Source organism: Oncorhynchus keta, chromosome 21 (genome assembly GCF_023373465.1).
Source record: "Oncorhynchus keta strain PuntledgeMale-10-30-2019 chromosome 21, Oket_V2, whole genome shotgun sequence".
NCBI classification, from domain to species: Eukaryota; Metazoa; Chordata; class Actinopteri; order Salmoniformes; family Salmonidae; genus Oncorhynchus; species Oncorhynchus keta.
Genome location: NC_068441.1, coordinates 37,297,719 through 37,319,100, shown reverse-complemented (window position 1 = coordinate 37,319,100; position 21,382 = coordinate 37,297,719). Strand labels below are relative to the sequence as shown.

Below are 21,382 nucleotides of genomic sequence, written 5' to 3'. Positions count from 1 at the left end.
CCTCCTAGCCGATTGAGTTAGCCGCAGCAACTGTAAAAGTGGGCTTGGAGAGGACGCACAGAGTATCCATTCTACCGCGCTCCAGTTCACCACTAGACATTCTTCAGAGGACAAGAGATCCATGCTGGACAACCCGGCCTTCTATCTACAACCAATCTACCGAAGCGCAGCTCAGAGTAAATATTTATTGCATTTTCATTTTCCAAATGGGCAGTTATTTAGAATGCATAAGATACTGTATTTACGATAGCATAGCTGCCCGCTCTTTCATTCAAAACCCACCCCCTTTCTTTATGTAACCAACCGTCATATCTGTTCCGTCCGCCAGGGACGTTTTCCTTTATGACATCATTTGTAATCAACGCATGATCTATTCTGTGTAGATGTAATTCTGTGTGATTATTTAGGTGTTTAGTAAATAAATAATTAAACCAATTTTTGTATTACTTGTTAGCCAGGGTTTGTGAAGTTAACGAAGAATTTACAACTTTCAGATGAGACTGAGTAAGGTGACGATTAATAATTGACTGCTACTGATGTAAAAGACTACCAGGTCTTTAAGAGTTTATTCGGTAGATAACAGCTTTATAAACATTATTTCGTGGTGCCCCGACTTTCTAGTTAATTACATTTACATGATTAGTATAATCAGATAAATAATTTTATAGAACAGCATGTCATATCACGTAATCCGGCATAGCCAAAGACACGACAACAAAGTAGAATGGGCAGTGGCATTTACTGTGCTACCTACGCACATTACTGCGCAACCTACCTGTGCACATTGCCGAGCTGCCATTGGATGAACTGATCTCAGGACTTGATATATTCAAACTTATACTGTCTGCTGATAGGATCTCAGTGTAACCATGGTGACCGATGGACCAACTCTGCTCTGTCATCTGTCAATCTTTCCCGATCATGGTTTTGATCAAATGGAAAATTGTACAGAGTTGAAAAGAAAGATAAACCTTCTGCAATTATAATCCTATTCAAACTGAATGACACACTACAAAATACATTTTAAAATGTACTAATATTTTTTAAACGGATTTGAACTATTTTCTATCATGAAAATATCTCCCCTGAAGTTTTTAATATGAAGTTTATTTCCAAAATGCTATATGTACCAATTCTTCACATTTGTGTTTTTTTTTCATCAGAAATGGTTGCTTATGGGTACCTTCATGTGTGTGTAAAATATTACTTCTCTCAGATTTTTATTAACAGATTTTAGATGTATGATTTTTTTTATTTTTATGCTAAACGCTATATATCTATTGTTTAGCTGGAATGGAACTTTTGTATCCTGTATATTTGACTGTGATATGGGATTGTCTCACCAAGCTATCTTAAGAGGAATGCACTTACAGTACTGTCCGTCGCTCTGGATATAAGCATCTGCTAAATGACTAAAATGTCAGATGTAAATGTTTTACATATGGATTTTTAGCATTTAGGGAAAAAACATGGTTATTTGTCTCTCTGAAATGATTTTAAACAGATTTTAAACAAATACTGTACATGTCTGTCATTCAACAGCCCCATGCTATGATTAGTGAAAAAACACACCAAAGCTAATTTACCAACATTTCTGAAAAATGTATATATAGTGTTTTGTCATGAAACTCTTCATATTGTTTTATATTAGTTTAGTAGTCTTATCTATTGAACATGTACCCTTTGGTTAGTCTTCCATGTACAATAGTCTAATGCGAATGTTTTGAATAAGCAAATACACCAACCTGCCTTTCAATAGATCTACACTCTGATATGCATGCACACATACACAACACACAGATACACAGTCAAAAAAACACACAGAACTACTTGCAAACTCTAGAATTCAAATGCAGAGGGCTTTAATAAATAAAAGTATAAGATACATACAGAAGTTCAAGTAACGAAGGAGGTGTTGTACGAGGTTCACAGTTCAGATGTAACAGCATGCTCCCAACATCACCATGGCCACAAGCACAGAGACTCTCTCTAAACCAGGGTTAGGATCAATTCACTTCCTGAATGGACTGAATTCAAATGGAAACGCTGAACCATACTGTAAGTCCTAGCTGGCCCTGTATCCCTCTCCCCGACCTCCAAGTCAAACTATTTACTGTAGAGAACACATTGATCCTGCTCCTGTAAGTCACTCTGGATAAGAGCATACGCTAAATGACAAAAATGTAAATGGAATAGAAACATTATTGGTATGTTCAGACAGTTCGGGCTAACGTACTTCTTCTTGTTTGCTCATCCAGGTAAAAGGTGTTAATATGGAGTTAGATATCTGCCAAAGGTTGAACTCACAACATTTTGGCAGTTCTCTGACGCCATATGTTTAGCTAGTCTACGCCTGAGCTGTAGAGATGAAAAGAAGTTCATGTGTGCTGTGCTAACACGAGCTGTCCAGTACAAGTTGGGTGTTGTGGTTTAAAGAGACATATGGTTCAAACTGTATGATCTTTTCACTTCACTGATATTTATGGCCCACATACATTTCTATTTGATTGTCTGTATTTATTTTTTATTGGACTACGCTCTACAAACATGTCATGGAGACGACACTTAGATTTCACTACCACATGTCATGGAGATGACACTTAGATTTCACTACCACATGTCATGGAGATGACACTTAGATTTCACTACCACATGTCATGGAGATGACACTTAGATTTCACTACCACATGTCATGGAGACGACACTTAGATTTCACTACCACATGTCATGGAGACGACACCTAGATTTCACTACCACATGTCATGGAGACGACACCTAGATTTCACTACCACATGTCATGGAGACGACACCTAGATTTCACTACCACATGCCCCACCCTGTCTTCAGAACTACATCAGAACAATATAAAAGTATTAAAATAGACTGCTGCTGGTTGTTTTGGGGTTGAAAATATCAAAGAGGAAGAGTTTAAAAACACATGAGCATCACATAAAGGTACCTGCATTGAGTAACAACATGTACAGTCTTTATTGGATTGTGTGGTATGGAGAATCTACACCTGCCAACCGGGTTTGAGGACTAATGACTACCTCTCATTTTCATTTCTAAACTTGAACCTGTGATGACCCATGGTTACCAGGAAGTGGGAGTGGGGTTTTGTGTGTGTGTGTGCGTGTGCGTGTGCGTGCGCGTGCGTATGCGTGTGTGTGTGTGTGTGTGTGTGTGTGTGTGTGTGTGTGTGTGTGTGTGTGTGTGTGTGTGTGTGTGTGTGTGTGTGTGTGTGTGTGTAATGTATGAGGGAAAAAAAAGTGAAATGTGTGACGGTTACGTCAAAATGTCCATTCAGCACAAACTCACGTTACTTCAGTAAACACAGGGGTGGACTTTCACAGTGAGAGGGCGAGGTTACCGGGTGGGGTGGTGTCATGTGACATGAAACGTTTATCTGAGGGGTGGTAGAATTTGGTCGGGTGGGGCTTAGGCAGGAAGGGGTGGAGCTACTTGGCGTTGGCAGAGCCGCTGACCATCTTCCTGATGGCCTGGCAAATGGCTTCGCGGTCGATGCCGTAAATCTTGAGCAGCTCGTTGGACTTCCCGCTGCGGGGAACGTGGGCCACGGCCAGCCGCTGTAGGGTGAAGCCCTGCTCGTTCACCACCGCTGAGCACACTGCCTCCCCCAGACCACCTGAGGAACAGCAACAATACATTAAATACGTGACATGACAAAGGGAAGGGACAGGAAGAACCTTCTCTGCGACAGGGTTATGGTCAATTCATATTCAATTCAGTCAATTTGAAATTCGGTTTCCTTCCCAAAATTTGCTGAATTGAAATGGAATTGACCCCAATATGAGACACTAGGATTAAGTTGAGCTCAAACACTGACCTAAGGTCAGCTTTGTGTTTATACCGCTACACTTAAAGGTTATGTTTGTGGGTAGATAAGCTGATCCTAGATCAGTGCCCACTGCCTAAAGGTTCTACCTGAAGCCACTCATTGCTCATTGGTCATTTGGATGAAGCCATTGATCTATTTCTGTTGCCATGCAAGCCCCTCCCCTCCTATATTCTCACCCTCTATCTGTCCTTCGTTCTCTGACTCTTTTTCTCCCATGCTATCTCTAGTTTCTCTCCCCTTAGGGGACAGAGAGGGGGATGCTACTGATTTTGGATGCCACACATCCTTGGTCCAGTCTGTCCCCTCCCCACCCCCACTCTCATCTCCTCCGGACCTAACCTACACAGACACAGGCTGGGCAGGACTAGGCATGGCTGTCTGTGTTGGACATAGCTGTCTATGTGATATCTGGGTCACAGAAAGCCCCATGGGAACACACTCCACTAAGGAAATCTGACAGCACTCTGCTTCTCTGGCACACACACACACACACACACACACACACACACACACACACACATACACATACACACACACACACACACACACACACACACACACACACACACACACACACACACACACACACACACACACACACACACACACACACACACACACACACACACACACACACACACACAGTCTCCCTCCTCAGCAAACAAAATACACCACAACAGAATATATCTCGCCCACCATGACAGTACCTAACACTGCACCACTGCATCACATCTCAGCCACTCAACCAATTGGAACATGCCACCACAACACACCCAAGTGTCTATGGGCCAATGAGAGGACCCTGGCTGCATATTCATAAATAAATAATGGCAAAATATTGCAGGTTGCCAGGTTGTAAAGGCCATGCAATATACAGTGCCTTGCAAAAGTATTCCGCCCCCTTGAACTTTGCGACCTTTTGCCACATTTCAGGCTTCAAACATAAAGATATAAAACTGTATTTTTTTGTGAAGAATCAACAACAAGTGGGACACAATCATGAAGTGGAACGACATTTATTGGATATTTCAAACTTTTTTAACAAATCAAAAACTGAAAAATTGGGCGTGCAAAATTATTCAGCCCCTTTACTTTCAGTGCAGCAAACTCTCCAGAAGTTCAGTGAGGATCTCTGAATGATCCAATGTTGACCTAAATGACTAATGATGATAAATACAATCCACCTGTGTGTATTCAAGTCTCCGTATAAATGCACCTGCACTGTGATCGTCTCAGAGGTCCGTTAAAAGCGCAGAGAGCATCATGAAGAACAAGGAACACACCAGGCAGGTCCGAGATACTGTTGTGAAGACGTTTAAAGCCGGATTTGGATACAAAAAGATTTCCCAAGCTTTAAACATCCCAAGGAGCACTGTGCAAGCGGTAATATTGAAATGGAAGGAGTATCAGACCACTGCAAATCTACCAAGTCCCTCTAAACTTTCAGCTCATACAAGGAGAAGACTGATCAGAGATGCAGCCAAGAGGCCCATGATCACTCTGGATGAACTGCAGAGATCTACAGCTGAGGGGAGAGACTCGGTCTATAGGACAACAATCAGTCGTATATTGCACAAATCTGGCCTTTATGGAAGAGTGGCAAGAAGAAAGCCATTTCTTAAAGATATCCATAAAAAGTGTTGTTTAAAGTTTGCCACAAGCCACCTGGGAGACACACCAAACATGTGGAAGAAGGTGCTCTGGTCAGATGAAACCAAAATTGAACTTTTTGGCAACAATGCAAAACGTTATGTTTGGCGTAAAAGCAACACAGCTCATCACCCTGAACACACCATCCCCACTGTCAAACATGGTGGTGGCAGCATCATGGTTTGGGCCTGCTTTTCTTCAGCAGGGACAGGGAAGATGGTTAAAATTGATGGGAAGATGGATGGAGCCAAATATAGGACCATTCTGGAAGAAAACCTGATGGAGTCTGCAAAAGACCTGAGACTGGGACGGAGATTTGTCTTCCAACAAGACAATGATCCAAAACATAAAGCAAAATCTACAATGGAATGGTTCAAAAATAAACATATCCAGGTGTTAGAATGGCCAAGTCAAAGTCCAGACCTGAATCCAATCGAGAATCTGTGGAAAGAACTGAAAACTGCTGTTCACAAATGCTCTCCATCCAACCTCACTGAGCTCGAGCTGTTTTGCAAGGAGGAATGGGAAAAAATGTCACTCTCTCGATGTGCAAAACTGATAGAGACATACCCCAAGCGACTTACAGCTGTAATCACAGCAAAAGGTGGCGCTACAAAGTATTAACTTAAGGGGGCTGAATAATTTTGCACGCCCAATTTTTCAGTTTTTGATTTGTTAAAAAAGTTTGAAATATCCAATAAATGTCGTTCCACTTCATGATTGTGTCCCACTTGTTGTTGATTCTTCACAAAACACAAAAAAATACAATTTTATATCTTTATGTTTAAGCCTGAAATGTGGCAAAAGTTCAAGGGGGCCGAATACTTTCGCAAGGCACGGTATATGGCTAAAACACTACAATGTGGCTAAACTACATAAAGTACCCTCGAGTGCTGGAGTCTGGTGAAGTGGTTACTTCCTGGTGTTTGGTCCCTCTCTAACCTCCTGGTGTTTGGTCCCTCTCTAACTTCCTGGTGTTTGGTCACTCTCTAACCTCCTGGTGTTTGGTCCCTCTCTAACCTCCTGGTGTTTGGTCCCTCTCTAACTTCCTGGTGTTTGGTCCCTCTCTAACCTCCTGGTGTTTGGTCCCTCTCTAACCTCCTGGTGTTTGGTCCCACTCTAACTTCCTGGTGTTTGGTCCCTCTCTAACCTCCTGGTGTTTGGTCCCTCTCTAACCTCCTGGTGTTTGGTCCCTCTCTAACCTCCTGGTGTTTGGTCCCTCTCTAACCTCCTGGTGTTTGGTCCCTCTCTAACTTCCTGGTGTTTGGTCCCTCTCTAACATCCTGGTGTGTAACCTCCTGGTGTTTGGTCCCTCTCTAACCTCCTGGTGTTTGGTCCCTCTCTAACCTCCTGGTGTTTGGTCCCTCTCTAACCTCCTGGTGTTTGGTCCCTCTCTAACTTCCTTGTGTTTGGTCCCTCTAACTTCCTGGTGTTTGGTCCCACTCTAACATCCTGGTGTGTGATCCCTCTCTAACCTCCTGGTGTTTGGTCCCTCTCTAACTTCCTTGTGTTTGGTCCCTCTAACTTCCTGGTGTTTGGTCCCTCTCTAACTTCCTGGTGTTTGGTCCCTCTCTAACTTCCTGGTGTTTGGTCCCTCACTAACTTCCTGGTGTTTGGTCCCTCTCTAACTTCCTGGTGTTTGGTCCCTCTCTAACCTCCTGGTGTTTGGTCCCTCTCTAACCTCCTGGTGTTTGGTCCCTCTCTAACTTCCTGGTGTTTGGTCCCTCTCTAACTTCCTGGTGTTTGGTCCCTCTCTAACTTCCTGGTGTTTGGTCCCTCTCTAACCTCCTGGTGTTTGGTCCCTCTCTAACTTCCTGGTGTTTGGTCTAACCTGGTGTTTGGTCCTCTCTAACCTCCTGGTGTTTGGTCCCTCTCTAACTTCCTGGTGTTTGGTCCCTCTCTAACCTCCTGGTGTTTGGTCCCTCTCTAACCTCCTGGTGTTTGGTCCCTCTCTAACTTCCTGGTGTTTGGTCCCTCTCTAACCTCCTGGTGTTTGGTCCCTCTCTAACTTCCTGGTGTTTGGTCCCTCTCTAACTTCTTGGTGTTTGGTCCCTCTCTAACTTCCTGGTGTTTGGTCAAAGGAGGTTGAAACACTGGTCAGAAAAAGCGTACCTTCGTAGTAGTGGTCCTCTACAGTGAGGATACGCCCCCTGGTCTGGCGAGCATGCTCAATGATGGTCTTGGAGTCTAGGGGTTTGATGGTGAACGGGTCAATCACTCTGATGAAGATCCTTTCTGGGAAAACAACAAGGTGGAAAACATAGCGTTAATCAACAGTAGTGCAGAGGATTGCAGAATTCCCAGGTTTTTCAGAAATCCTGGTTGGAAGATTCACGGAATTAGAAATTAATAAGCAGGAAAACTGGAATCCTTCAACCAGGATTTTTGGAAAACCTGGAAATGTGTTACTGGAGTTACTGGAATTGTGGATCCTTGAGTAGAGTGTTTCAGTGGAGAAACAATAATAAGACACAGGCAGCTACACAGAGAATGACTCTGAAACCTGAACCTTAAATCATTGAGGGAGTGATAAAGCTTTCTAACCTGGATAAACTTGAACATATAGTTGAGAAAGTCTAACACTTATAGGAGAATAAGATGTTGTGCACCAACCCTAATGAACTGATTCAATTAAATAGCAGCGCATTAGTGCATGGAGCCAATATTTGCGTATGAAGAAAAGAGATCATTACCCCAGACAGGAGTTCCAAGTATTTCTCCACACCCACATAGTTATATCATTGATCTGGCTGTAGTTGTACTGTACCTTTCTTGAGCATCTCAGCTGCAGCCACGGCCTCATGCAGAGTAATCCCAGCTCCGATCACGGTCACCTTGTCCTCCGTACTCTGGTACACCACCTGAGATAGACAGGGAAGGGTTAACAGCAAGGCTCTAGCACATCTCATACAGCTCTTCCTGCTCGTGACTATTGGATGAGAGATTCATTGTTTATCCTACTAGAGGACAACCCTGTCTGTCTGCAGGCTTGTGTTCCAGCCAGTCAACCACTTGTACTGCATCCATAGTAGAAACTCTTTCAGTTGTCAGACAAAACGTTCTCAGTGCGATACAGTAGTTCCTATTATGGAAGCTGTACAACTGATTAAACTAATCATTTTACTAATCATAGCACGTCCTGAAGCAAGATAGAAAACTAAAGTGGTTTAGTCAAGGCTGTGATTAGTCTGTGTAGTTTAACGTCATGTAGAACATTTTCAGAGCTGAGTGGTGCTCACCTTAGCCTGTCCAACATGGAAGTCCTCATTGCTGCTGTAGATGATGGGATTCTCGGGGCGGCTGGTTCTTATGTAGCAAACACCCTAAAAAAGATAACATAGTACAATGTATATTGGAGTTAATTGGAAACAGGTATTACATTGTAGGGTGAGAACACAAAGCCCATCCCCTGGTTTTGGGGTGGTGTGGGAGGTAGAGGGATTACATTAATGTTGGAGGACAAATAACATAATGTTGGAGGGGATGAGAAACCAATAGCATTTTGGGAGTATGGAGGTAAGGACCAATAACATTTTGAGGGTATGGAGATAAGGACCAATAACATTTTGAGGGTATGGAGATAAGGACCAATAACATTTTGAGGGTATGGAGACAAGGACCAATAACATTTTGAGGGTATGGGGATAAGGACCCATATCTTTTTGGGGGTATGTGGATAAGGACCCATAGCTTTTGGGGGGTATGGGGATAAGGACCAATAGCTTTTTGGGGGTATGGGGATAAGAACCAATATATTTTTGGTGGGAGGATATAATAAGTACCTTTGTGCTGGCGGCAAGCTCCACTGCCTTTTCAATAGAAACGCCATCGCTGGGGTAGAAGATGGTTGCCGTGGGGATGGCCCTAAACATGGCTATGTCTTCTAGGCCCATCTGAGATGGCCCGTCCTCTCCTGGAACACACACATACTCAACTAGTTAGAATAATTGAATTCCAAAATGTTGTCAAATGTAGCAGAAAGCAAACAGTATGTTGTTTTTCAGGGACTTTAGACGTGCTTCATTGAGCGTGCCTGGTGAAAACCACATCCATTCCACACTCCAGGCAGGCTCAACAAAACTTGAATACTATTTCAACCCAATATAAAGCGAAAGGCCTGGTGAACTGACAGACCAGAAAGGAATGAGGACAATAGGACAAACAGACAGAGAGAGTGGCGGGCAGGTGTGCAGACAAACAGTAGGACAAACAGACAGAGAGAGTGGCAGGCAGGTGTGCAGACAAACAGTAGGACAGGCAGACAGAGAGAGTGGCAGGCAGGTGTGCAGACAAACAGTAGGACAGACAGACAGACAGAGAGAGTGGCAGGCAGGTGTGCAGACAAACAGTAGGATATTCAAACAGAGAGAGTGGCAGGCAGGTGTGCAGACAAACAGTAGGACAGGCAGACAGAGAGAGTGGCAGGCAGGTGTGCAGACAAACAGTAGGACAGACAGACAGAGAGAGTGGCAGGCAGGTGTGCAGACAGACAGTAGGACATTCAAACAGAGAGAGTGACATGCAGGTGTGCAGACAAACAGTAGGACAGACAGACAGTGGCAGGCAGGTGTGCAGACAGACAGTAGGACATTCAAACAGAGAGAGTGACATGCAGGTGTGCAGACAGACAGTAGGACAGACAGACAGACTGGCAGGTAGATGGTCAGACAGACAGTAGGACATACAGTAGGACAGAGAGAGTGTCATGCAGGTGGGCAGACAGACAGACAGTAGGACAGACAGACAGAGAGTTTGGCAGGCAGGTGTGCAGACAGACAGTAGGACAGACAGACAGACTGGCAGGCAGATGGTCAGACAGACAGTAGGACATACAGTAGGACAGAGAGAGTGTCATGCAGGTGGGCAGACAGACAGACAGTAGAGCAGACAGTAGGACAGACAGACAGAGAGTGGGGCAGGCAGGTGTGCAGACAGACAGACAGACAGACAGACAGACAGACAGACAGACAGACAGACAGACAGACAGACAGATTGAGAGGGTGGCATGCAGTGTACCTGAGGGACTAACAGAGGAGAAGGATATCAGGTCCTCCGGTGAAGGTGACAGCGTCCAAGACAGACAGGGTCAGGGAGGGGGAGGGGGAAGAGAGAGGGAGGCTAGGGAACTCAGAGGGTGAAGGAGGAGGTGAGGAGGAAAACACAGAAGTGGAGAGAGAGAAAGAAAAATAGGAACTTGGATCAAGGAGGACGACAGTCACTTTAGGCCTTCAGAACATTTGAGGATGCGTTGACTTGAGGAGCCAATAGAAAGAGTGCAGAGTGAGTGAGGTCAATGGGAAAAGGGTGGGGTTGTGAGGTGATAGGTTACAGTTCATTGGGGTGATGGTGGGAGGTTGTGTGAGTAGCATGTAGTGAGGGTGTTTGGGGTGGATGAATGGCTGACAGACAGACTCACCAATGGACAGGCCGCAGTGGGAGCCACACAGATTGATGTTGCTCTCTGAGATGGCAGCCATGCGGAGCTGGTCGTAGGCGCGGGTGAAGAAGGAGGCCAGGGTGCTGGCGTACACAACGTTCCTCTCACGGGCAGCGCAACCAGTGGCAACACTCACCTAGAGGGAAAAGGGGAAGAAGGGGTTCCATCACACTATAACAATGGCAGCTGGTGACTTTGGCAAGATTAGTTAGAGCGAATAATGGATGGAAATGGTTTTAATGAAGCCAAAGGTGACATCTTCCAAGTCACCGTCTATTAATTTACAAGGGATGCATCCCAAATGGCCCCATATTCCCTATATAGTGCATTACTTTGTGTGCACCCTGGTTTTAAGTATACTATAAAAGGAATAGGGTGCTATTCAAGACGTAGGCACAAATTCAGGAGGACCATCCTCCTCTTCCTCCCTGGATGAGCCTCCTCTGGAGCCAGGCAGTAAATCTAGTCCCTCTTGAACCCCTCGGGGACATGTCCAGTGACCTCTGCAATTATTGGGAAAGTGAAGGATTTTTTAATATTTTGGCTCTATACTCCAAAGGTTTGGGTTTAAAATCAAACAACGACTGGGGGTAAAGTGCAGACTGTCAGCTTTAATTTGAGGGTATTTACATCCATATCGGCTAAGCCGCTTAGAAATTACAGCACTTTTTGTACATTGTACCACCATTTTAGGGGACCAAAAGTAATGGGCCAAATTCAGTTATATGTGTATGAAAATAGAGTTACAGACGCACACATGTCATTCCTCCAAGACATTCTAACCTCTCACCAATACAATAACAGGGGAGATTAGTATTTTATACCATACCTCCAAGACATTCTAACCTCTCACCAATACAATAACAGGGGAGATTAGTATTTTATACCATACCTCCAAGACATTCTAACCTCTCACCAATACAATAACAGGAGAGGTTAGTATTTTATACCATACCTCCAAGACATGCTAAACTCTCACCAATACAATAACAGGAGAGGTTAGTATTTTATACCATACCTCCAAGACATGCTAAACTCTCACCATTACAATAACAGGAGAGGTTAGTATTTTATATCATACCTCCAAGACATTCTAACCTCTCACCAATACAATAACAGCGGAGATTAGTATTTTATACCATACCTCCAAGACATTCTAACCTCTCACCAATACAATAACAGGAGAGGTTAGTATTTTATACCATACCTCCAAGACATGCTAAACTCTCACCATTACAATAACAGGAGAGGTTAGTATTTTATACCATACCTCCAAGACATGCTAACCTCTCACCATTACAATAACAGGAGAGGTTAGTATTTTATACCATACCTCCAAGACATGCTAACCTCTCACCATTACAATAACAGGAGAGGTTAGTATTTTATACCATACCTCCAAGACATGCTAAACTCTCACCATTACAATAACAGGAGAGGTTAGTATTTTATACCATACCTCCAAGACATGCTAACCTCTCACCATTACAATAACAGGAGAGGTTAGTATTTTATATCATACCTCCAATACATGCTAACCTCTCACCATTACAATAACAGGAGAGGTTAGTATTTTATACCATACCTCCAAGACATGCTAACCTCTCACCATTACAATAACAGGGGAGATTAGTATTTTATACCATACCTCCAAGACATGCTAATCTCTCACCATTACAATAATAGGAGAGGTTAGTATTTTATACCATACCTCCAAGACATGCTAATCTCTCACCATTACAATAACAGGGGAGGTTAACATTTCTGGGGGGGGTATGATATTTGTGGGTCTGTAATTGTTTCACTCATAATTATTCACGAATGTAGAAGTATTTAGAAACACATTATACTCTTATTAACAATAAAATTGACTCCAAAATGACAATACATTATTTACCATTACTTTCTATTGGCCACAAAATTGTCTGAAACACAACCAAAACAAACAGCAAATGCATTCAACAAATTTGTAGAGTCACAACTTGATGTAGTCATTGCGTGCTATGAATATAGGAATAAATACTAAACTTTACTACACATTTAATACATATGCAATCCGCCAAAGCCCCCACCATTCATTTCTCCTTCACCCAAATCTAGATTGCTAATGTTCTGAAAGAGCTGCAAAATCTGGACCCCTACAAATCAGCCGGGCTAGATCATCTGGACCCTCTCTTTCTAAAATTATCTGTCGAAATTGTTGCAACCCCTATTACTAGCCTGTTCAACCTCTCTTTCGTATCGTCTGAGATTCCCAAAGATTAGAAAGCTGCCGCGGTCATCCCCCTCTTCAAAGGGGGAGACACTCTAGACCCAAACTGCTACAGACCTATATCTATCCTGCCCTGCCTTTCTAAGGTCTAAAGTCGAAAGCCAAGTTAACAGATTACCGACCATTTCGAATCCCACCATACCTTCTCCGCTATGCAATCTGGTTTCAGAGCTGGTCATGGGTGCACCTCAGCCACACTCAAGGTCCTAAACGATATCATAACCGCCATCGATAAGAGACATTACTGTATTCATCGACCTGGCCAAGGCCTTTGACTCTGTCAATCACCACATTCTAATCAGCAGACTCAACAGCCTTGGTTTCTCAAATGACGGCCTCGCCTGGTTCACCAACTACTTCTCTGTTAGAGTTCAATGTGTCAAATCAGAGGACCTGTTGTCCGGACCTCTGGTAGTCTCTATGGGGGTGCCACAGGGTTCATCCTCGGGCCGACTCTCTTCTCTGTATAAATCAATGATGTTGTTCTTGCTGCTGGTGATTCTCTGATACACCTCTACGCGGACGACACCATTCTGTATACTTCTGGCCCCTCTTAGGACACTGTGTTAACTAGCCTCCAGACGAGCTTCAATGCCTTTACAACTCTCCTTCCGTGGCCTCCAACTGCTCTTAAATGCAAGTAAAACACTCTTCATCCGATGGCTGCCCACACCTGCCTGCCCACCCAGTATCACTACTCTGGATGGTTCTTACTTAGAATATGTGGACAAGTACAAATATCTAGGTGTCTGGTTAGACTGTAAACTCTCCTTCCAGACTCAAATTAAGCATCTCCAATCCAAAATTGAATCTAGAATCGGCTTCCTATTTTGCAACAAAGCATCCTTCACTCATGCTGCCGACCCTCGACTTCAGCAATGTCATTTCCAAAATAGCCCCCAACACTCTACTCAACAAATTGGATGCAGTCTATCACAGTGCCATCTGTTTTGTCACCAAAGCCCCAAATACTACCCACCACTGCGACCTGTACGCTCTCGTTGGCTGGCTCTCGCTTCATACTCGTCGCCAAACCCACTGGCTTCAGGTCATCTACAAGTCTTTGATAGGTAAGGCCCCGCCTTATCTCAGCTCACGGGTCACCATAGCAGCACCCACCTGTAGCACACGCTCCAGCAGGTATATCTCTCTAGTCACCCCCAAAGCCAATTCCTCCTTTGGCCGCCTTTCCTTCCAGTTCTCTGCTGCCAATGACTAGAATGAATTGCAAAAATCACTGAAGCTGGAGACTCTTACCTCCCTCACTAGCTTTAAGCACCAGCTGTCTGAGTAGCTCACAGATCACTGCACCTGTACATAGCCCATCTGTAAATAGCCCATCCAACTACCTCATCCCAATACTTTATTTATTTATCTTGCTCCTTTACACCCCTGTATCTATACTTGCACATTCATCTTCTGCACATCAATCACTCTAGTGTCTAATTGGTATATTGTAATTACTTCGCCACCATGGCCTACTTATTGCCTTACCTCCCTTTTCTTACCTCATTTGCACACACTGTATATAGATTTTCTTCAATAGTATTATTGACTGTATGTTTTGTTTATTCCATGTGTAACTCTGTGTTGTTGTATGTGTCGAACTGCTTTGCTTTATCTTGGCCAGGTCGCAGTTGTAAATGAGAACTTGTTCTCAACTTGCCTACCTGGCTAAATAAAGGTGAAATAAAAAATAAATAAAAATATAAGTGAATTTGTCCCAATACTTTTGGTCCCCTAAAATGGGGGGGACTATGTACAAAAAGTGCTGTCATTTCTAAACAGTTCACCCAATATGGATGAAAATACCCTTAACTTTAAGCTGCCAGTCCTCACTTTAACCTTTAACCCCAGTCATTGTTTTATTTAACATCCAAACTTTTGGGGTATAGAGCCAAAAAAATCACTTTCTGTCCCAATAATTACAGAGGGCACTGTACTTCATTTGTATGGTGGTTCTGCACCTGCAGAGTCTTAGACATGTAGGAAGATACTGAACACAAATCAGCTGCAGATACAGTACTTCTGAAGTTCAGCAGAACCACAGAATTACATAGAACAATATTTATTGTATCTCTATGACCTGAGGATCCAAAGGGTCAAGTGAGGTCTCCATGGGAACGACAACTGCTGAGCCAATCACAATCAAAGGTTCATGCCTCCAGAAGTTATGTAAAAGTCAGTGAGAAGTCAGTCAGTCCAAAAGCACAGGAGCTTACGTTACCATATGTGAGGAATCATTCTCATGCATTGTCATTTCCTGTTTCCTGTCTCCAGAGCCCTCCCCGATCCCCCTGCTCCTCTCCTCAATGTAATATGGACTCATTCATATTCTATAGCAGTACCAAACAGAGGTACTATTATCCCAGGTCCCTATTCTCCACTACTTTGAATCTGGTCAAAGAGAACAGAACTCCTGTTATTGACTCCTGTCATTGTATAGAAGAAAATGTAATTAGTCTACTTTTCTGTATCTCTCTCGCAACATATATATATTTTTATTTTCTGTTTACCAAAAACAGTGGCGGGATGTCCACTGTGTGATTATTTGAATTGCAGCTTGCCCCTTTGATACAGTATTCACAAACACATGACATAATGCAGTCATAAATGAATCATAACATTAACACCAGTGCCTCTCTGATTTGCTCATGCTTCTCTTATCAATATTAATGATTCCTCATTAGAGAATCTGTCCGTCTCATTTGAACCTGTCATTCTGGCTCTTTTCTGCACATCGTCTTTATGATAATAGTCTAGCAGCCAGAGAGCCAGCCTGTCAGTCAACCAGTCAGTCAGTCAGCCTGTCAGTTAGTCAGTCAGCCAGGCAGTCACCTACCCAGTCAGTCAGTCAGTCAGTCAGCCAGTCTGCCAGTCAGTCAGCCAGCGAGCCAGCCCGTCAGTCAACCAGTCAGTCAGTCAGCCAGCGAGCCAGCCCGTCAGTCAACCAGTCAGTCAGTCAGTCAGCCTGTCAGCCTGTCAGTTAGTCAGTCAGCCAGGCAGTCACCTACCCAGTCAGTCAGTCAGTCAGCCAGTCTGCCAGTCACCCAGTCCGTCAGCCAGTAAACCAGTCCGCCAGTCAGTCAGTCACCTAGTCATTCAGTGAGATCAGCCAGACGGCCACACCCACCCTCCTCTCTGATTAATATTTCACCTCTCAGCTCAGCATGACTGACTTGTTATAACGGCTGATCAAACACAGCCCTGACCTACATCTGAACAGGCTACCATGAGGAACCAGACAAATGGCCAGGCATCTACTGTATACGGTACAGCCAGGCCTGAACGGCTGGCTCTTCCAAAATGTTAATGCACGGGCAGATTGCAATGAGAGGGTGAAATAAGTGGGGAGAGAGAGAAACAGAAAGATACATTTAAAAAAAACATGTATATATATTTTTTTTAAACTTCAGTTTATTTAGTAAATACTTTGTTAACACTTATTTCTCTTAAAACTACGTTGTTGGTTAAGGGCTCGTAAGTAAGCATTTCACTGTAATGTGACCTGTTGTGTTCGGCGCATGTGACAAATACAATTAGATTTGATTGGATTTTGATTTGAAAGAAAGAGACCTACAAAGACACAGATAGAAAGAGAAAGAGAGAAATAAACAGACAGCGAGTGGTGGGCAGTATACTGTATGAGAGGCTGCAGTGCCAGCTGTGTGTAGGGAGGGAGGGAGCATGGCGAGGCATCGGAGGAATGGCGGGAGGGAGGGAGGGAGCATGGCATACTGTAAGTAGGTCATGTCGCAGCCTCTCTGCCTCTCTCTACAGTCCCAGTGTTACATTATGGATGGACCCACATCTCAGCCTCTCTGCCTCTCTCTACAGTCCCAGTGTTACATTATGGATGGACCCACATCTCAGCCTCTGCCTCTTTCTACAGTCCCAGTGTTACATTATGGATGTACCCACATCTCAGCCTCTCTGCCTCTTTCTACAGTCCCAGTGTTACATTATGGATGGACCCACATCTCAGCCTCTCTGCCTCTTTCTACAGTCCCAGTGTTACATTATGGATGGACCCACATCTCAGCCTCTCTGCCTCTCTCTACAGTCCCAGTGTTACATTATGGATGGACCCACATCTCAGCCTCTCTGTCTCTCTCTACAGTCCCAGTGTTACATTATGGATGGACCCACATCTCAGCCTCTCTGCCTCTTTCTACAGTCCCAGTGTTACATTATGGATGTACCCACATCTCAGCCTCTCTGCCTCTCTCTACAGTCCCAGTGTTACATTATGGATGGACCCACATCTCAGCCTCTCTGTCTCTCTCTACAGTACCAGTGTTACATTATGGATGGACCCACATCTCAGCCTCTCTGTCTCTTTCTACAGTCCCAGTGTTACATTATGGATGTACCCACATCTCAGCCTCTCTGCCTCTCTCTACAGTACCAGTGTTACATTATGGATGGACCCACATCTCAGCCTCTCTGCCTCTCTCTACAGTCCCAGTGTTACATTATGGATGGACCCACATCTCAGCCTCTCTGCCTCTTTCTACAGTCCCAGTGTCACGTTATGGATGGACCCACATCTCAGCCTCTCTGCCTCTTTCTACAGTCCCAGTGTTACATTATGGATGGACCCACATCTCAGCCTCTCTGCCTCTCTCTACAGTCCCAGTGTCACATTATGGATGGACCCACATCTCAGCCTCTCTGTCTCTCTCTACAGTCCCAGTGTTATATTATGGATGGACCCACATCTCAGCCTCTCTGCCTCTCTCTACAGTCCCAGTGTTACATTATGGATGGACCCACATCTCAGCCTCTCTGTCTCTCTCTACAGTCCCAGTGTTACATTATGGATGGACCCACATCTCAGCCTCTCTGTCTCTCTCTACAGTCCCAGTGTTACTTTATGGATGGACCCACATCTCAGCCTCTCTGTCTCTCTCTACAGTCCCAGTGTTACATTATGGATGGACCCACATCTCAGCCTCTCTGTCTCTCTCTACAGTCCCAGTGTTACATTATGGATGGACCCACATCTCAGCCTCTCTGTCTCTCTCTACAGTCCCAGTGTTACATTATGGATGGACCCACATCTCAGCCTCTCTGTCTCTCTCTACAGTACCAGTGTTACATTATGGATGGACCCACATCTCAGCCTCTCTGCCTCTCTCTAAAGTCCCAGTGTTACATTATGGATGGACCCACATCTCAGCCTCTCTGCCTCTCTCTACAGTCCCAGTGTTACATTATGGATGGACCCACATCTCAGCCTCTCTGCTCTCTCTACAGTCCCAGTGTTACATTATGGATGTACCCACATCTCAGCCTCTCTACAGTCCCAGTGTTACATTATGGATGGACCCACATCCCAGCCTCTCTGCCTCTCTCTACAGTCCCAGTGTTACATTATGGATGGACCCACATCTCAGCCTCTCTGCCTCTTTCTACAGTCCCAGTGTTACATTATGGATGGACCCACATCTCAGCCTCTCTGTCTCTCTCCAGTCCCAGTGTTACATTATGGATGGACCCACATCTCAGCCTCTCTGTGCCTCTCTCTACAGTCCCAGTGTTACATTATGGATGGACCCACATCTCAGCCTCTCTGCCTCTCTACAGTCCCAGTGTTACATTATGGATGGACCCACATCTCAGCCTCTCTGTCTCTCTCTACAGTCCCAGTGTTACATTATGGATGGACCCACATCTCAGCCTCTCTGCCTCTTTCTACAGTCCCAGTGTTACATTATGGATGGACCCACAGCTCAGCCTCTCTGCCTCTCTCTACAGTCCCAGTGTTACATTATGGATGGACCCACATCTCAGCCTCTCTGCCTCTCTCTACAGTCCCAGTGTTACATTATGGATGGACCCACATCTCAGCCTCTCTGCCTCTCTCTACAGTCCCAGTGTTACATTATGGATGGACCCACATCTCAGCCTCTCTCTACAGTACCAGTGTTACATTATGGATGGACCCACATCTCAGCCTCTCTGCCTCTGTCTACAGTCCCAGTGTTACATTATGGATGGACCCACATCTCAGCCTCTCTCTACAGTACCAGTGTTACATTATGGATGGACCCACATCTCAGCCTCTCTGTCTCTCTCTACAGTCCCAGTGTTACATTATGGATGGACCCACATCTCAGCCTCTCTGCCTCTCTCTACAGTCCCAGTGTTACATTATGGATGGACCCACATCTCAGCCTCTCTGCCTCTCTCTACAGTCCCAGTGTTACATTATGGATGGACCCACATCTCAGCCTCTCTGTCTCTCTCTACAGTCCCAGTGTTACATTATGGATGGACCCACATCTCAGCCTCTCTGCCTCTCTCTACAGTCCCAGTGTTACATTATGGATGGACCCACATCTCAGCCTCTCTGCCTCTCTCTACAGTCCCAGTGTTACATTATGGATGGACCCACATCTCAGCCTCTCTGCCTCTCTCTACAGTCCCAGTGTTACATTATGGATGGACCCACATCTCAGCCTCTCTGCCTCTCTCTACAGTCCCAGTGTTACATTATGGATGGACCCACATCTCAGCCTCTCTGCCTCTCTCTACAGTCCCAGTGTTACATTATGGATGGACCCACATCTCAGCCTCTCTGTCTCTCTCTACAGTCCCAGTGTTACATTATGGATGGACCCACATCTCAGCCTCTCTGTCTCTCTCTACAGTCCCAGTGTTACATTATGGATGGACCCACATCTCAGCCTCTCTGTCTCTCTCTACAGTCCCAGTGTTACATTATGGATGGACCCACATCTCAGCCTCTCTGTCTCTCTCTACAGTCCCAGTGTTACATTATGGATGGACCCACATCTCAGCCTCTCTGCCTCTTTCTACAGTCCCAGTGTTACATTATGGATGGACCCACATCTCAGCCTCTCTGTCTCTCTCTACAGTCCCAGTGTTACATTATGGATGGACCCACATCTCAGCCTCTCTGTCTCTCTCTACAGTCCCAGTGTTATATTATGGATGGACCCACATCTCAGCCTCTCTGCCTCTCTCTACAGTCCCAGTGTTACATTATGGATGGACCCACATCTCAGCCTCTCTGTCTCTCTCTACAGTCCCAGTGTTACATTATGGATGGACCCACATCTCAGCCTCTCTGTCTCTCTCTACAGTCCCAGTGTTACATTATGGATGGACCCACATCTCAGCCTCTCTGCCTCTCTCTACAGTCCCAGTGTTACATTATGGATGGACCCACATCTCAGCCTCTCTGTCTCTCTCTACAGTCCCAGTGTTACATTATGGATGGACCCACATCTCAGCCTCTCTGTCTCTCTCTACAGTCCCAGTGTTATATTATGGATGGACCCACATCTCAGCCTCTCTGCCTCTCTCTACAGTCCCAGTGTTACATTATGGATGGACCCACATCTCAGCCTCTCTGTCTCTCTCTACAGTCCCAGTGTTACATTATGGATGGAGCCACATCTCAGCCTCTCTGTCTCTCTCTACAGTCCCAGTGTTACATTATGGATGGACCCACATCTCAGCCTCTCTGTCTCTCTCTACAGTCCCAGTGTTACATTATGGATGGACCCACATCTCAGCCTCTGTGCCTCTCTCTACAGTCCCAGTGTTACATTATGGATGGACCCACATCTCAGCCTCTCTGTCTCTCTCTACAGTCCCAGTGTTACATTATGGATGGACCCACATCTCAGCCTCTCTGTCTCTCTCTACAGTCCCAGTGTTACATTATGGATGGACCCACATCTCAGCCTCTCTGCCTCTTTCTACAGTCCCAGTGTTACATTATGGATGGACCCACATCTCAGCCTCTCTGTCTCTCTCTACAGTCCCAGTGTTACATTATGGATGGACCCACATCTCAGCCTCTCTGTCTCTCTCTACAGTCCCAGTGTTACATTATGGATGGACCCACATCTCAGCCTCTCTGCCTCTCTCTACAGTCCCAGTGTTACATTATGGATGGACCCACATCTCAGCCTCTCTGCCTCTTTCTACAGTCCCAGTGTTACATTATGGATGGACCCACATCTCAGCCTCTCTGCCTCTTTCTACAGTCCCAGTGTTACATTATGGATGGACCCACATCTCAGCCTCTCTGCCTCTCTCTACAGTCCCAGTGTTACATTATGGATGGACCCACATCTCAGCCTCTCTGCCTCTCTCTACAGTCCCAGTGTTACATTATGGATGGACC

At 44.9% G+C, this 21,382-nt stretch overlaps 2 protein-coding genes across 5 annotated transcripts in view; one reads left to right on the top strand and one right to left on the bottom strand.

The window, feature by feature from the left end:
- Positions 1 to 21,382, top strand: part of LOC127910360 (uncharacterized) — a 295,811-nt gene that overhangs the window by 264,579 nt on the left and 9,850 nt on the right. The window lies entirely within an intron of this gene.
- Positions 1,841 to 21,382, bottom strand: part of LOC118400517 (transketolase-like) — a 36,728-nt gene continuing 17,186 nt past the window's right edge. For 3 of the 4 annotated variants that reach the window (XM_052473817.1, XM_052473818.1, XM_052473816.1), the window contains exons 9-14: positions 10,926 to 11,082; positions 9,292 to 9,422; positions 8,749 to 8,832; positions 8,277 to 8,370; positions 7,622 to 7,744; positions 1,841 to 3,646 (exon numbers count right to left, since the gene is read on the bottom strand). In XM_052473817.1, the coding sequence (XP_052329777.1) occupies positions 3,459 to 3,646; positions 7,622 to 7,744; positions 8,277 to 8,370; positions 8,749 to 8,832; positions 9,292 to 9,422; positions 10,926 to 11,082 (777 nt within the window). In that variant the 3' untranslated portion in view covers positions 1,841 to 3,458. The remainder of the gene's footprint in view (positions 3,647 to 7,621; positions 7,745 to 8,276; positions 8,371 to 8,748; positions 8,833 to 9,291; positions 9,423 to 10,925; positions 11,083 to 21,382) is intronic. The other variant, XR_008074541.1, reaches the window with a different exon arrangement.